Consider the following 15,642-nt stretch of genomic DNA (forward strand, 5'->3'; position numbering starts at 1 on the left):
TTCTTAAAGCGGCGGTCTGGGGCAGGTCGCTGCTACGACTGAGAGAACAGAAGGAGCGTACCTAGCGATACACACTGTGTCGGCACCAGATCACTGGCGGTTTTTCATTTTAGACGTTGTAATTGACTTTATTTCTCTTTTGATATTGTTCATCCGTTTATTTCCGAAGTGACCGGGCGGACTTGGAGTTGTGTTTTTGCTGGGTGGGCATTATCCCATTCCCCAGCTAGTTAGCTGGCTAGCTGAAGCTAGGCTAGCTAGCTAGCCACCTAACTACTCACTGACGGCTAGCGTCAGACGGTATCCCAAACAACAGTGAGTATGTTTCATTGGTATTATATTATTAATTGAGCCTCTGTACCTGCATTCCATAATGCAATGTGTTTTATTTGTGTATAGCATGGCCAGTCACTCAAGGCTTTTCGGTGAGAGTGATGTGTGTGTATATATACGTGCTAATGTTGGGTACAAGCTTTGTTAAAAATGCTAACAACAATTTTTTTTCAGAAATCTGATACGATGCAATGATTAGTGAATGAATGCCTTGGTTAGCTTGTATGGCTGCTGTTGATCAACTGTTTGGCCTCATCAGAAGGGGTCTATAACCGTAACGTTAGTTCATTTTGCATAGTTAATTGGCGTGTAGGGCTCACAAAGCGGTTCTCCGGCCGGTATCAATTAACTCTGATTAGCCATTAGCGTTTGGTAAGTATTTGTGCTCGACTGCACCAGCACGTCTGACATTTGTTTGAATGTGAAACTTGTAAAAGCATAAAGATTGTATAATGAAGATTAATTCAGGCCAATTTGCATTTCATTTAGGCTAATTATGACTAGAACCTCAATCCGTTTCTTAATTCCCTCTCCAACGTGCATACCTACAATTATTCAAATTACAAGGAAAACGACACATTTAAGAATGATCAAAGGTGTTGGTATAAATTGAAGTGAATTGAACTGAAAATTATTCTTGCAGGAATATTTCCATTCTTGGGTTTGAGGCTCTGCTTGGTTGGCTGTACGAATCAGCCATGGAGAATGAGGCATGTGCTGAGAAGGTCTGGGATGGGGATGGGGATGTGGAAGTGGAGAAGGTGAAGGAACCACCAGTAGTAACTGTATCTCCTTACAGATACTCCAAGGTAATAAACGGATGAGGAATCAACATAAACATCTATATTTTTCAAGTTGACTTTATAAACATTGTGAGCAAACTTGCAGGAGGAGCTTCTGGCAATTAAGGAATTGCCATGCTCTAATGAAAGGCCAGAATGTCTTGCGGACAAATATGACAGGTATACTATAATGCTTGGTGACTGTACAATGGATAGCCGCTTAGAATGCAATTATTTTATTTCAGTAATGTGTAATCATAATAATGATACAAGGATGACATCGATTTTTTTTAATTGGTTCAATCCAAAAGCATAGTCAAGCAACTCGTTTGTAATTTGATGTCATGACACTGTTGGATGTGAACATTTTCTCTGGTGTCTTTAGTGATGGTGTCTGGGACCCAGAGAAGTGGCATGCCTCACTGTACCCCACTTCAGAGCGTACCTCACCAGTGGAAGGCTTCAAGAAGGACTACCTGGAAGAGCGAGCTCCTTTGAAGAGAAGAATTCCAGGTAAGAGGCTACAATTAGTGTTCATTTTCTGTTAAAGGGTCACTTCAAAGAGAAATGCAGTGCTGAAACATATCAGGAAATGAGACTGTAGCATTTTGAAGTAGTTAAATGGACATTTGTAAGCTTGTATATTTCTCCTATGACTTTTCATCTCCTTCTGAGATTTGGTTTAAGATGCTTCGAGAGTTGTAAAGGGAGCAGGTAATGGGACCGACAGATTTCTTAACTAAATGGATGGGCCATTTCTAACAAATTATACTAAGCAAATTACTATGTTTTAAGCCGTCATTGAAAACGTAGAGGAAAAGTCTCAGTTAACATCTGTTGGACATGTTTGGCAAAAAAAACATCCAAAATCCATTGACAGAACTGTTAATTTCCCAACATTTCAACGACCTCAGATCCCCGTGAAAGACTAAAGGAGGATGATCTGGACGTGGTCCTCAGCCCGCAGCGGCGGAGCTTTGGAGGAGGATGTCAGGGCATTGCTGCCCCGGCACCCCTGGCCCGCCGCCCCATCAGCCCTCTGGAGAACAAGGAGAACGAAAGCCTCCGCCTGGGCGGAGCGCGTAGGATCGGCAGTGGCCGCATCATCCCCGCCAGGGCCTTCGAGAGGGAGTCGCGTATGGAGAAGGAGAGGGAGCGTGAGAGGGACTTCAAGGATAAGAGATTCAGGGTCAGTTAAGGAGCCTTGTTTGGCTAGATGGCTGATCTTTTCTTTCAGCTACCAGAAAATGGCTTTATTTGTTGGATACAAAATTTAATTTCCCTCTAAACTGAAGCAATCTCGTTTGGTGTTAACTTTCCTTTTTTTTGTGACGCTATTTTTGAAATATGGAATTGTGTAGACCTCACTTTCAGTTTGGTTGGTTTTAAAACATTAATATTAATGCTAGGTTAGGCAATTTGGAGTTACCAGTCAATATTGAATATTTCAATCAATATTGAAAGCATCTATCGGAAGGCCCCCCTACTTAAAAAATATTTCTTTAACTTGCTAGCTTTAGCAAATGATCTGCTAGCCTTTTGAAAGACTCAATAATGTTGAATTAATACACAGGCAAAAGCTGGATACATGGAAAGCCATCCAATAATTTGATTGGATTCTTATTACATGACAGCAACAGCCATAGATGCCACATTTAAACCAAAAGTCAGGGAACTTGATTTGTTGTCGAAGTTTAAAGATATTTTGAGAAAAAATTTGAGCAATGCTTCCAAGTTGTGTCTTTATCCTAGCTTTAATTCAGATTAGTCTGGATAAATTTGTGTTGACATATTTCTCCCATGCAGAGAGACTTTGGGGACAAACGGGTGTTCAGCGAGAGAAGAAGAAACGACTCGTATGCAGAGGAGGAGCCAGAGTGGTTTTCCGGCGGTCCTACGAGCCAATCTGAGACTATTGAGCTCATTGGATTTGATGACAAGATCCTGGAGGATGATAAGCGCAGGTCGAAGCGGTCGAGGAGGCGTACGGAGTCTCTGAAGGAAGGCATGTTGAATACTAATGTCAAGAGACAATTCAACCTCAAAATTATAGCTGTTCATGGGCAGCCAGTGTTTTATCTTTATAATCTGCCTGTTGTTGGACTCTTGTGTTTTGGAATACCTTCAGTGCGTAGGATCTTATCAAGGTCGGGGATGGCCCCCAACCCTGGCTGTGTTGGTCCCATGCCCTTCCAGTTGGATGGAGCAGCAATATATTTGCGTATTGGTACACTTTTTTTTTTTTTAAATGATTGTTTGTGTGTCTGAAGAGTGCAACGGCGGCCTACCTGAGGAGCCCGACGTGGTCAGAGACTCGACCGCTGACCAGGAGGTCCCCCACCCAGAGGTCCTGCCAGAGCAGTCGGGCAGCGACTTCGACTTCAACGAGTTCTTCAATTTGGAGAAGACGATGCCAGGACTGGCCTCCGTAAGTCCCAAAGACCGCTGAATGTCTTGTCATCATGGATGTGCATTAGTTGTTGGTTATGGTCAGGAGTTTCATCTTCCTCTAAAAGGGGATTCTGGAGCCCTTGGGTTCTAATCTTGCACCAGGTGCTGTTTAATCACTATTCCGATGGCCTTCCCTTTCAGATGATAGAGGATGTTCTAGGAGAAGGTCCGGTGTCAGCCAGCCGCTTCAGCCAGTGGTTCTCAAGTAACCTAAGTCCTTCAGGGAGCCGCTCTAGCAGCCTTAGGTCGACTCCGCATGAGGAACTGGAGCGACTGGCAGGTAAACCGTCCTTTACTGTCGTGCATGAATCACCCAGATGGTGCCGAAGATGCCAACCAGTATTTGCTTGACGCACTGAAATAATTTTGCACCATTTAATAATTTTGAAAAACATTCTTAACGGCAGTTCTTAACAGTTCAATGTGACTATTATAAATGCAACATGGCACGTCTGACTCTGAAAGCAATGTACAGTAGCTGGATAAACTTTTTTGTAACTCATCCTTTGGTTAGGGGCTTCAGCAATGTCGCATACAATCACACGTATTGCTTTTTTCATCTGGCCCTCGAGGAAGGATGTTGGAGTTTGAATGAATAAAATAAGAAAATGTTGGAGAAAACGGTTGGCTGCAGTGTGTGAATGCTCTTCTCAAATCTGTTTACATCCAAAATGAAACTGAGGGTTGATTTACATTTACTGATTAAGTTGTACAATAGGTGGGTCAATGTAGTTTGCAAGTGTGTGACAAAACCTTTGTTCAGTCTTTGTTAAAATGGGTGCCACTGCCAATAGGCTGGCATAAATTACAAACGTGACGTCCTATTCAGTCTATCCCTGTATGCTCCTGGATATCATTTTACAGTGCCTCATTTGATTGTTGTTGGGCCTTTCAATCAATGGCCAGATTGATGCAAGAGTGTCTGCCTCTAGGTCTGGAGCCTCAATGCAGCTCCCCCAGCCACGGCCCCCCACCATACTTCACACCCATACAGTCGTCCGACCGCAAGGAGAAGGTGGACATCCTGGAGCTGCTCAACAAAGCCAAGATAGATCTGAAGCCCCTCCTCTCCACCCTGACGGTCAACAAAGCACGCCTACGCGAGAGCAGTGGGTGCACCTAGTTATCATTGTGTGATTGCGGCTTTTCTTCCAATGCATGTCGTGGCCCGACAAGGTTTTTATGTGTTCCTGCCGGTTTCCCAGCTCACTCGGGAGTGGTGCTTTCCCTGGAGGAGGTGGAGGGCGGGATGAAGGGCATGAAGCTCCAGGCCGGACCCCAGCCTCGACGGGCCCCTCAGCAGACCAGAGGAGACGGGACCCCTGTCATGGTGGAACACCTGGAGGAGGCCCTGACTAGCGGCTCCAGCGCTCGGCCACGACCACGTGACCCCGATATGTCTGCCTTCAACAAGCTCGTCAGCAGCATGAAGGCCAGCGGGACTCTGCCAGCACACCCCAAAGGCAGCACAAACAATGTACGTTTAGCCCTCATGAGTGGCTCTCCATGATGCTCTTGTAATGGTTTTGTTGGACCTCAGTAATACGGTCTAAAAAAAGATTTAACTATATCCTGAAGACTTCTATTTTGATTGGCTTGATAAATTGGCAAATAGATGATGCAAATTCTACCACGTGTAAACAAAAAATCTGTTTTATTTGCATACCTTGCATGAAGGGTTTGCTTTTGGGAACTTGTTTCACCTCCCTTCCTCTATCCTCCAGCAGCACCCTTCAGACCCTGCTGTGGTGAGCATGTCTGAAGTCCCGCCACCTGCTCAGCAGCAGAAAAACATATTCCACGTATGTATGATTAATATTATGTTAAACTGTAGATCATTGGCCTCACAAAGACAGGCTCGGTATAGAGTTCTGCCACCATTACTTCAGACACGGGCATCTTGGTTTTTAATTAAATTTCAGTTGTCCGTACAGCGAACCCAGCGTTTTTTAATTTTAGGTTTCTTGATTAGTATCTTTATGCTACTTTAGAAGTAAAGACTTCTGTGTAGTTTATTAAGAACTGGGGTTCATTGTTAATTATCTTTGTCAATGTAACTCAGCCATGAGTTTTGTTGAACTCCCCATCCAGACCTCTCATTTCCCTACATGCGAAATCGGGCAATTGGCAAACCATTGACCTATTGGAGAATTCTATTGCAATTCATTGTTTAGTAGCTTCTGCTTTGTTTTCGTCCAACACAAGTAAGCCCTTACAAGCTGCCAATGCTAGGTTGGTACTTGGTACTCAGTACTCAAACAGTGCCCACAAACCAACAAATGCACACATTTCCCTTCTTCCCTCCTTCTCTAAATGGTACCGATATCGTTGACGAATTGTGTTTTACGTTGGAAATACGGAACCATTATAAATCTGGGTTGTGGGATCGGCGTGGCTGAACAGTTAAAAGTTTGGATGGCACGATCCTCAAACACTGCAGTCAGCACCTAATGAGCGATGTGAAATATGGCCTGGCTGTGAGGCTGAGGTCAATAGGATGTCGTCAGATTTTGACTTGCGGTCTCTGACCATACCTGCCCGAGCTTCACCTGTTTAATGTGTCTTTTGTAGGATCTCCTGGGCGGGCCATGTCGTCCTCGCAGCAGCTCTCCCACATTACTGAGTGGCCTCCTGGGCTCCGAGGACCCCCACTCTGCCTCTCTACATGGCCTGCTGCACAAGGGCCCCTCCCCGACGCTGTACCCACAGAGGGCCCCTTCACCAGACTACTTTCACGGACATATGCAGCCTCCAGCAGGTAAATCTGTCAATGGTAAGCAATGTTAACATTCTTACTTGTGATTTTTCCTCGTTGATATATTTATGGCTCATGCTTACTTTTCCCCTGTATGGTGTTGCTGCGTTGAATGTCCACAAACTGCATGCCTTGACGGCCTGCTCGAATTGCTTTATTCACAAGGGTTTCCAGTTGGGCCTCAGTCATTACCGCAGTTTACAGACATGCACAGCTCCATCAGTACAGGACCCACCACACAGCAGCAGGTGAGAGCCATACGTCTGGTCTACTGCTGATGCGTTCATGTCCCCCAACCCTAAATCATCCCTATTTGAACCCGTTTTGCGCTGGTTTTCCTGCAGATGAGGGCCCTCTCAATGGCAGTGAACCATGCAGACCTGGAAGCTCTGGCCTACCAGCAGGAGCTGGGCATGCACGCCCACCACCAATACCAGCAGTGCTACAATAAGCAGGCGCAGGACAAATCCTTCAGGAACAGGCCAGTTCAACCTTACTAGGCCATCAATTTACATCCACACTTGCAATGACCTGTATATTTTCCAGTCTGCTGTGTTGCTGATTACTTGGGTCTTTCCTTGCAATTTGATCGGACTCCAAATTCAGTGGGGGCTCTACTTGAGTTATTTATTAATGTGGGTCACTTTCATTAAGAAATTAATTGCTCAATATATTATGCAGTGATTGTTTCAATCGCATATGCTATGAAAAATGATTGTGTCCAAAGATAAATGTGGATGTTGTGTATTGGGCTGGTATCAAATCGGGGGGGGGGGGGGGAAATGCAAGCCCCTTATCGGAGCAATGCTTCAGGGGAAAAGTATTTTCTGCTAGCATAGCAAAGCAAAAATGTTTTAAACTGATCATGAGTCAACAAAGTTGAGGGTTAGCCCATTTTTATGTTCTCTAGTTATCTCAACCAGCCAAAATGATGACAACTGAGAAAAATGTTACTTGTCTGTTGAAAAGTAAATTGTCGACACAGCTTCTTGCGTTAATCCCTCGTCATTTCAAGGAGACCGTTGTGATCAGATGCGATCGGAACACTGGTCTGACTGCAACACTTGAATGCGAACTCTCTGGATCTGTTAGGATTTCACTTGTCACATACGACGTGCTTAAGTGTTAAGCACCAGTTTGCCTGCAGGGGAAGTGGTGCATTATACTTAAAGCTGCTTGCACACGGTCGCCCGGCAACCGACCTGATAAACGCCTCGCTGCCGGAGGGTTGTGTGAAAGGGCCAGGTGTCTTCAAAAGTGGCTGCTACCGCCGCCGCCGAAAGTTTCAACACGGGGAAAGCTGAGTGGTAGGGCAAAATCTTTGTGCATTTATGTGGGCGAAAACCGCTTTCTGGTCCAACAGCCGCTTTTGTAACCGCCTCCCCTCTGGCGCCCTTCCCTCATTGAAATGAATGGAGGCGGCGAGTTTCTGCGCGGCGGTGTGAAAGATGCTCAAGTCTGTCGTATCCACCCCTGTCAGGCTTAGTTGCATGTGTAGGTAATGACGTGCCCCCGCAAATCACTTGAAAGGGGCGGTCGCTGGGACTGATAAACCAAAGACTGATAAACAAAGTGAAATTTGCCCAAATCGAAAATCTTTCTGGTCATGGGTTCATTAGTCAGCCTAAAGTGTTTTTCTTCCAAACCACAGGCAAACCAGAACAAATCATTCCCCAGGGCCCGGCTCTCACCAAGGTGACCGGAATTCTCCTGGAAATGCAATCACTAGCATGGTGAGATACCTGGAGAGGGCATGTTACACAAATGCACAACATCCAGGTTTTAGGTTGATTTTGCTGGCAAATGTCCAACCGCTCAATGTTGCTGAACAGCACAATGCACAAGGCGATTCAACACGTTTTAGGATTGTGTTCCTGAAGGATAGACGTTAAGAGTTGGATGATACAATTTAAGGTTATGTAATTATAATGGGTCCCAATGGATGGCACTGTGATGCCTACAAAGGTCCACATTCCGAAGTCTCACTTAAAGCCTATCGAATGTTAAATATGAAGGTTGAAGGAGCATCACAGTGGACGTGAAAGAAAAACGTAAGCCATCGTTTTTAGATATGCCTACGTACTTGTCGTCCTTTTTAACAAAAGGCTGCAAAGCCAAATTCTTTGACATGGTGTTACTAAGTTTGAATCAGAGTAGATGATCAGTAGATTAAAGGTCAGTGTTTTTAATTTGTGTGCAAGCTCATGATAAGTATTGTTTTTTTCGTTCCTGTAGTTTGAGCCCTTTCTCTCTGCATGGGGAGTGGGTCCTCTGTCGTGGAGGCCGCCATGTTGCACTGGAATTGCTTTAGAGTAGCCCAGAGCGGGCAAACTGCTCTGGAGAGACTGTGCTTTAAAACCAGAGTTGGGGCTGGAGTGAAGGGGGCATGTTTCCCCTTGGGTAGGTCTCATTTGAGATCCTAACGTAAAAATTACAATACGAAATGTGTCACAATGTGGCGGTATACTTTGTATCCAAGAAGCCTAGCCCACTCCAGGGGAGTTGGGCCTTGAGGGGGTCCCTTGAGGCAGTTCTTTAATGCATTCATGTTTTTGTAACTTTGGCTTTTGAGGTTGTTTCGCTGTTAACTTAAAGTAGGTTGTCCTTCTTCGTGATAAAGTTGGTATCCTAAACAAAACTGTAGCGATACGACTTGAGTCATGTTATCAAGATCGACCTATAGTCATCAACCGCAATGGAAGTAAACATTGGCCTGTAGTAATGACGGCTATTAAAGGACAAATCTGGTGTAAAATGGATCTGGGATATGTTTAATATGATAACGAGTTGGAATGTTCGTTTGGGAGAAAAAAGGCGCATGTATATGCATTCTTAAGTTGGCTGTTTTTAGCCGATTCTACCAAAACACTAAAAGGACCTTTTATACACACAATACCCTCAGTAGTTCACCCGTCGACACATCTTGTTTTTAAGACTCGATAAGTAGATTGGCAAACACAGAGCTTGTGTTTTGTTGACCGATGGCACAATCTCTTGTGTTCGTCAACCTACTTATTGAGTCTTAAAACAAGATGAGGTCGACGGGTGAACTACTGATGGTATTGTGTGCATAAAATGTTCTTAACAATCTGTACCATGCCATAAACAACCTGTACACTTACAAAGTTATCAATGCCTTGTTTTATATGTCAAGACCTTTATTATACTACCAAAGAAGTGTCAGGCTACTTCTAGCCTTTTAAGTGGTTTAAAATAACAATTTAGTTTTAATCATAACACATGCCCCCATCGTTCCAAGTTTATAGCGTTTTGGTAGAATCGGCTAAAAACAACTTAAGAATGCGTATAGATGCGCCTTTTTGCTCCCAAACGAACATCCCAACTCGATATCATACCAAACGTATCCCAGATCCATTTTACACCGGATATGCCCTTTAAGATGAATGCTCAATACATCAGATGGCCATGAATACTGGTCTAGGAATGTAGTTTACCACTGGGTGCAGTGAAACTTGAAAGGCTGTACATTTTGAGGGACATGGAGGAGGAAAGTGTCCATTGTTACGATGACAAGTTTAAGATGACAAGACGTGTGATTGATTAAACTGTTTTATTGACAGTTTTACAGCAGGGATGGATTTTGATATACCGAGGATGGTTATATTTAACTTCTGCTGACCTCTTTTTCAGTGGGCATGGCCCGCATGTAGTAACAAACAACCGCAGTGAAAGTCGGCGATATTCTCTTGCAAAACAAAATGGCAGGTTGAAATGGGACGATTTCGTTCATAAGTAGTCTTTGGGTAAAGACGAGAGATTTGACAAAATTTCACACCATCAGAGCGCTCATAACGAGATGTGGTATTTTATAGCTCCTTTCCTCGACTAGTCCAAACTAAACTCAATGGTGCCTTGTTTACATGCTGTAGTCTTTTCTTAAAGGCATACAACGCATTTGTTGGCTCAACAAAATGACATGGCACATATATTGCACACAGCAAGAACTCTTATACAATCAGCAAATCCATTGAGACGATTCATATTCAACACTGAACGAAGCCTAGAATTTAATCCAGTGTCTTGTTTAAAGAGGCTAGATGACGTGTTGATACAGATATATCTGTCAGGCTCCAACTTGCCACCCTGGCTCCTGATCACACACCTTGAGTAATGTCTCTTTTTCCGTTTCAGATATCTGCATCGTTCACTCCGACATCTGTGATTCGCAAAATGTACGAGACAAAGGAAAAGACGAGAGATGAACAAGGAAGTCGACCAGACGGCAAGGAGGAGGCAATTCACTGTCAAGATGGTATAGCATAAATAAATGAATAAGCATTGCTACGGTATAGTTTGAACTCATTATGTTGTACTTGGGTAATCTTGGCACATTGGATGTAATGCCCTGTTTACACCTACCCGATAGTGGGCCCCGATGGTGCCCGATGGCTAAATCAGCAGCTATCGTTATAACATCGGCAAATAGCGTGGTTGCATCGGGAAACACCGTTACTCTTCCCGGGAACATCGTTAGACAACGGGAAGAAATGCTCAATGATCGGGCAACATCGGCAAAGAACGAACATGTTTGTTAATTTTGGGTCAATCGGGGTAGAATCGGTTACCAGGGGTTGCTATGGGCTAATCGGCTATAATCGGGAATAGAACGGGAGTATAACGTAAGATATCGCAAATCGTTCGGGAATTTTCCTGGGCACATCGGCTATATTCGTTAATCTTCCGCGCTTTATCGTGTTTTATCGTCTTTATATCGGCAACCTCAACACACGAAAGACCCTCGAGAACCCTAGACAAATGACGATTGTGAGTGAACAGATTGTGTTAAGGAAGACCCTCAATCTGCCACTTGGGTATAAATAGGGGGTGATGGATGGATGTCCTACTTTTATAATTACAGGGTACTTCGCCCATTTAGAACCGGCGTTCTATTATTATAAAATCGCTATTGTAATATAAATAAATATATAAATAAATATCAGTCTAAACCAGTCTCGCCTTTGCCTTCTCCCGAAATGACGCCAAATGACGCCAAACGCGTCATTTGACGTGTTTGGCGTCATTCGAAATGACGTCAAATGACGCCAAACGCACTTCGGGTGTCTTCCCTGGCATAAATCGTTATGTTATCGTTATAACATCGGGTATGTTTAAATGCTACTCCGATAAATTGACCCGATCATACATTTTTAGCCCGATGACACCCGAATCACCCCGACTTCCACATCGGTGGTCCATCGGCCATTAGCGGGATGGTGTAAACGGGGCATAAACGACATGAATACATTAAATTGTACATGAATGTTCCATGTATTTGATGTTTACATAATATCGGTGTAATATTTGGCGCATCGATTGCGCATTGCACGAATAAGGGCGACGATGGAAAAAAAATTGAAATCTGTCCCTTTTGACATCACAGTTGGGCGGGGCCACCTAGAAGTGTGTCACCACATCTGATGGCATGCCATGGGACCTTTTAATGCAAAGAAATTACATTAACTGTAAATGTACACATTTTCAAATTAAAATTTTGTTCTTAACCAGATGGAGGTTCCCTTAACCCCTGCCTAGGATCCTTGTCTGGAGGTGGTCCTCAGCCTGGGGGACCGGAGGCCGGTGCACAGAACATGCCCGGCAAGGACGAGCGCCTCAAGCCAGGCTCGGCCGGCCACCAGGTGCCCCCCATGGTACCCTCCGGGCCCGGCTCGGCCTACCCACGGCCCATGTACCAGGTCCCGCTGCTCTCCCACCTCCCCATGGGACGGCCGCCGCCTCCCCAGCTCCACCCCAGCGTGGTGCAGCGAATGCTGGCGCAGGGCATCCAGCCCCAGCCACTAGGACCCGCCCTGATGCAGTCAGGTTGGTTGGATTTCTTGTCCTGCAGTCTTTTTCTCCTTGACTTGATGGCGCCGTTGGAACATTTTTCAGTCTCCTTGATTTGAATGGTTGTGTATTTGCCCCAGGCATGTTCCCGTCCCACATGGACCTTGCTCAGCTCCGTGGCTTGCCCCCTACCCTGCTTGGCCCTCCACTGTACCCTCTTAGTGCAACGGGGAATCCTCTTCTACCTCCCAGGGCTAATGCCCAGATGCAGCTAGCAGTAATGCAGCAACAACTCCAGCAACAGCGACAAGGTAAAAATCATCGGTTATCCGTCCTTTGCTGAAGAGATCGGCTTGCATCAGAAACAGGCAATGAACAGTCGATGTTAAAGCGCTTCTGACTGGGGTTTGAGATGGATGGATAGAGAGCTATGTGGATAAATCTATTGATATACATCTCAGTGTTTCCCCTATATGCATTCAGCAGCGGCGCACCGCCATTGCTGGATTGTAAGCGCCACTGCAAAAAAAAAGCCTAAATAATGGCAAAGAAATCAATAAAATAATAATAATCTCTGCCAAGGGCTCCAAACCAAATTGTCGTATTTTGCCAAACCTGCAATACTTAAAACCGCATCCGACCCGTGTTCCGACAGTAGCGCGAATTACATTCCACACGCGACCCGCTATAAATTGATAGACTCCCGACCGGCACCCGAAGGAAAATTCGACACATTAGATGAAATGCCGGGGAATACACTATGTGGCGTTTGGCCTGGTGCTTTAGGTTGCTGTGCAAAAAAAACGCATCATCCACGGTTGATGGTTTTAGTTAATAATAATAATAATAATACATTTAATTTAGAGGCGCCTTTCAAGACACCCAAGGTCACCTTACAGAGCATATAGTCATCATACATTTTTTAAAAAGCAAGACATTGTGGAAAAAATAAATAAATAAATAAATAAATAAATAAATAAACATAAGCAATAAGAAATAAATAAAAAAAAAAACAATCAAAACAGTGATCAGTTAGACGTTGTGTGCGAGTTTGAACAAGTGAGTTTTGAGTTGTGACTTGAAGGTTGAAATGGTGTCTGACTGTTTTATGTGTGGGGGGAGGGAGTTCCAGAGCCTGGGTGCTGAACAGCTGAATGACCGGGCACCCATTGAAGTGAGTCGTGATGTGGGGATACATAGTAGTCCAGCAGAGGTTGAGCGGAGGGAGCGGGACTTAGTTGACTCCTCCGCTCCTGAATAACATATCCAGCACTGGAGAAGTCAATCGCAAAACCCGCGTCCCCGCCGGAAACCAAACCCGGTCAGGACTTCATGTGCCATAAAGGGCTTATCACACAGGAGGCGTTTGTCGCTCCTGCTGCTTTCTTAATGGAGAGGTGAGCGGGTAGGGAGGAGGCCAATAGGTCCATGGAGGAGGCGCAGCGTCCTGTCGCTTCCGTACTCGTCGAACGCATGCGCGCACACGTGGAAACAGTTGGTATAGATGGGAATCACAATAAAATGTGACACTGAATTTGAAACCGCACATTATAATTTCTGCATCTATTATCTAAATACTTATTAGTAATAAAAATAAATAAAAGAGAATCACTTTGGACTGTTTTATGGTGTGTTCCCCTAAAATTTCTGGTTGTGCCCCTAGAATGTTCAGTTAGGGGCCACAGTGCTCCTAGTGAAAAAAAATGTTAGTCTGGAGCCCTGAAGTTCAAGGCACATTGGCGCAATGATCTGGTCTCAGCAGATACCTTGACCCTGTTGGTTGTTATGTCATCCTTGGAAGCTCAATCTGTACATTTTTCCCAAAGAATCTCACCAGAAGAAGCCATTTAAAGGGTTATTTTTTCAAAATGTTCCTTCCGGGGGTGGCAACCTAGTGTTGCTAGGTTACCAACTCACAGCAACACCGCTAAGAAAAAACCAAGTGCAAACACTTTACGTCTCTATACACTAAAGTTGGTGTTTTTCTATATCAAGCTTATCTCTCAAGTGTGCATAGTGAACTGGCCTAACGGAGTAATGATGTGAGTTTGGTTGACGGTATTAAGTGTCATTGTTGTTAAATCTCTCATTCCGTTGCAGGGCACCCAGGAGCCGGGGTCTCGCACTCACAGAACCACGGCCACCACCGGACTAACGCTCAGAGACATGGCGCGAGTCCCCCCCTCGGCCTGGCCAAGTGGTTCGGCTCGGACGTGCTCCAGCAGCCCCTTCCCTCCATGCCCGCCAAGGTCATCAGTGTGGATGAGCTGGAGTTTCGGCCGTGAAGCCCCGACACCGGGACTCTGTCACCACCTCTCCATTATTGGGAAAAAATGTGAACTTTAATTTGAGAGAAAGTGCAGACATGGATTGTCTGACCGTGCTTTGCCTTCAACCTTGAAGTCACTGTCTTTTGATTTCTGAGAAAAGGGAAGACAAGTTATGGTGAATTGTTTTGAAGAATTTTTTTTCTCCCTCTTTTTGTATTTTACTTGCAGAAAAGTAATTAATGTATAGGCCCTACATTGTACAGACAAATGGTAAAGAAACATATTCTCCCTGTGTATATAAAGCTATTGTTTCTTGGGATGGTGAAGATTTAACTAACCATGGCTCAATTAAATACTGTGGAGACAAAGTCAAGCCATTGAGATGGTGTTGCATTTGTCTGGTCGTCTAGGTGTAACGTCCCTCTGCACTGTGAAAGGGCTACTGAAAGTGTTGAATAGCGGTGTGACAGCAGGTGCACTCAATTAAGTTGCCCTAAATGACTTGGTGTGGCCCCTGATCTACATGTGACTGGCGCAAATAGTGAGGTCTGGAGGAATTGGCAATTGTTGGTGTGCCTTTCTTTTTTTTCGTTTTTTCTTTTTAACTTGCACCCTCCCATCCAACTTGTCACTGGGGGAGAAGCACTGCTCTAAATCAAGTTATTGTATTTCTTTTGGAGGGGGGTGGCTGGGATTCAGTTTATGCCTGTGCTACTCAATTATAGAAGCACAATTAGAGTTAATAAATAAAATTAAGTAAAACTCAGTTTGTGTCAGTTTACAATGTTTCCTGCTGTCTGTCAATTGTAATGTCCTATTTGTAAAAAAAAATGGTTTTCCATTTTTTGAAAAACATGTGCATTCATAATGGCTTTAACAATTAAATTGACTGCACTCATAGCTGTAAACTTAGGTTGTATAATGAGCTTTAAAGCCCTATGCCTTAAATTTGACAAATGGCGCGGTTGGCAAGCTTTATGAAGGAGATGGTCTATTCCTATAATATACCCCAATATTGACGGTTGCAAACATGTAGACACCAACAGCTGTACACGGCTTTGCACCATTGGCATGATGTTTCCCCTTGGAACAGGAAGACGATACGTTGACAAGTATACCACCTCCAGGGTGGGTTTCTGAACTTAAGTTTTTAAGTTTCTGAAAAATCATCCCCAGATGCGCATGTTTGTATCGTCTGTGCAGCCTCTCTACCGTACAGCGACCGGGGTCAGAGTTCACAGGAAGC

The 15,642-nt window shown here is 44.5% G+C and overlaps 1 protein-coding gene across 6 annotated transcripts; it reads left to right on the forward strand.

Moving 5' to 3' along the window:
* The first annotated feature begins 4 nt into the window (after nucleotides 1-4).
* eif4enif1 (eukaryotic translation initiation factor 4E nuclear import factor 1) lies at nucleotides 5-15,162 on the forward strand. 6 transcript variants are annotated; one of them, XM_030356718.1, is made up of 19 exons: nucleotides 5-315; nucleotides 977-1,142; nucleotides 1,222-1,295; nucleotides 1,501-1,628; nucleotides 2,030-2,304; nucleotides 2,922-3,120; nucleotides 3,386-3,543; nucleotides 3,708-3,846; nucleotides 4,499-4,675; nucleotides 4,772-5,043; nucleotides 5,291-5,368; nucleotides 6,138-6,339; nucleotides 6,487-6,569; nucleotides 6,666-6,802; nucleotides 7,973-8,054; nucleotides 10,474-10,594; nucleotides 11,848-12,162; nucleotides 12,267-12,437; nucleotides 14,227-15,162. In XM_030356718.1, the coding sequence occupies exons 2-19, from the start codon at nucleotides 1,032-1,034 to the stop codon at nucleotides 14,409-14,411; spliced, it is 2,907 nt and encodes a 968-aa protein (XP_030212578.1). In that variant the 5' UTR covers nucleotides 5-315; nucleotides 977-1,031; the 3' UTR covers nucleotides 14,412-15,162. The 6 variants fall into 6 exon arrangements, with proteins under 6 accessions (XP_030212578.1, XP_030212968.1, XP_030212821.1 ...); XM_030357108.1 differs by having other exon boundaries at nucleotides 11,875-12,162; XM_030356961.1 differs by having other exon boundaries at nucleotides 6,138-6,324.
* Nucleotides 15,163-15,642: the final 480 nt, after the last annotated feature.

Source organism: Gadus morhua, chromosome 1 (genome assembly GCF_902167405.1).
Source record: "Gadus morhua chromosome 1, gadMor3.0, whole genome shotgun sequence".
NCBI classification, from domain to species: domain Eukaryota; kingdom Metazoa; phylum Chordata; class Actinopteri; order Gadiformes; family Gadidae; genus Gadus; species Gadus morhua.

What these genes read in the sequence shown, in the direction of transcription:
- eif4enif1 (XM_030356718.1), top strand. Translation starts at nt 1,032, where the DNA reads ATGGAGAATGAGGCATGTGCTGAGAAGGTCTGGGATGGGGATGGGGAT. An exon ending in CGATGCCAGGACTGGCCTCC is followed by an intron (nt 3,544 to 3,707) that starts GTAAGTCCCAAA and finishes CTTCCCTTTCAG; the next exon opens with ATGATAGAGGATGTTCTAGG. An exon ending in GACAAATCCTTCAGGAACAG is followed by an intron (nt 6,803 to 7,972) that starts GCCAGTTCAACC and finishes TCCAAACCACAG; the next exon opens with GCAAACCAGAACAAATCATT.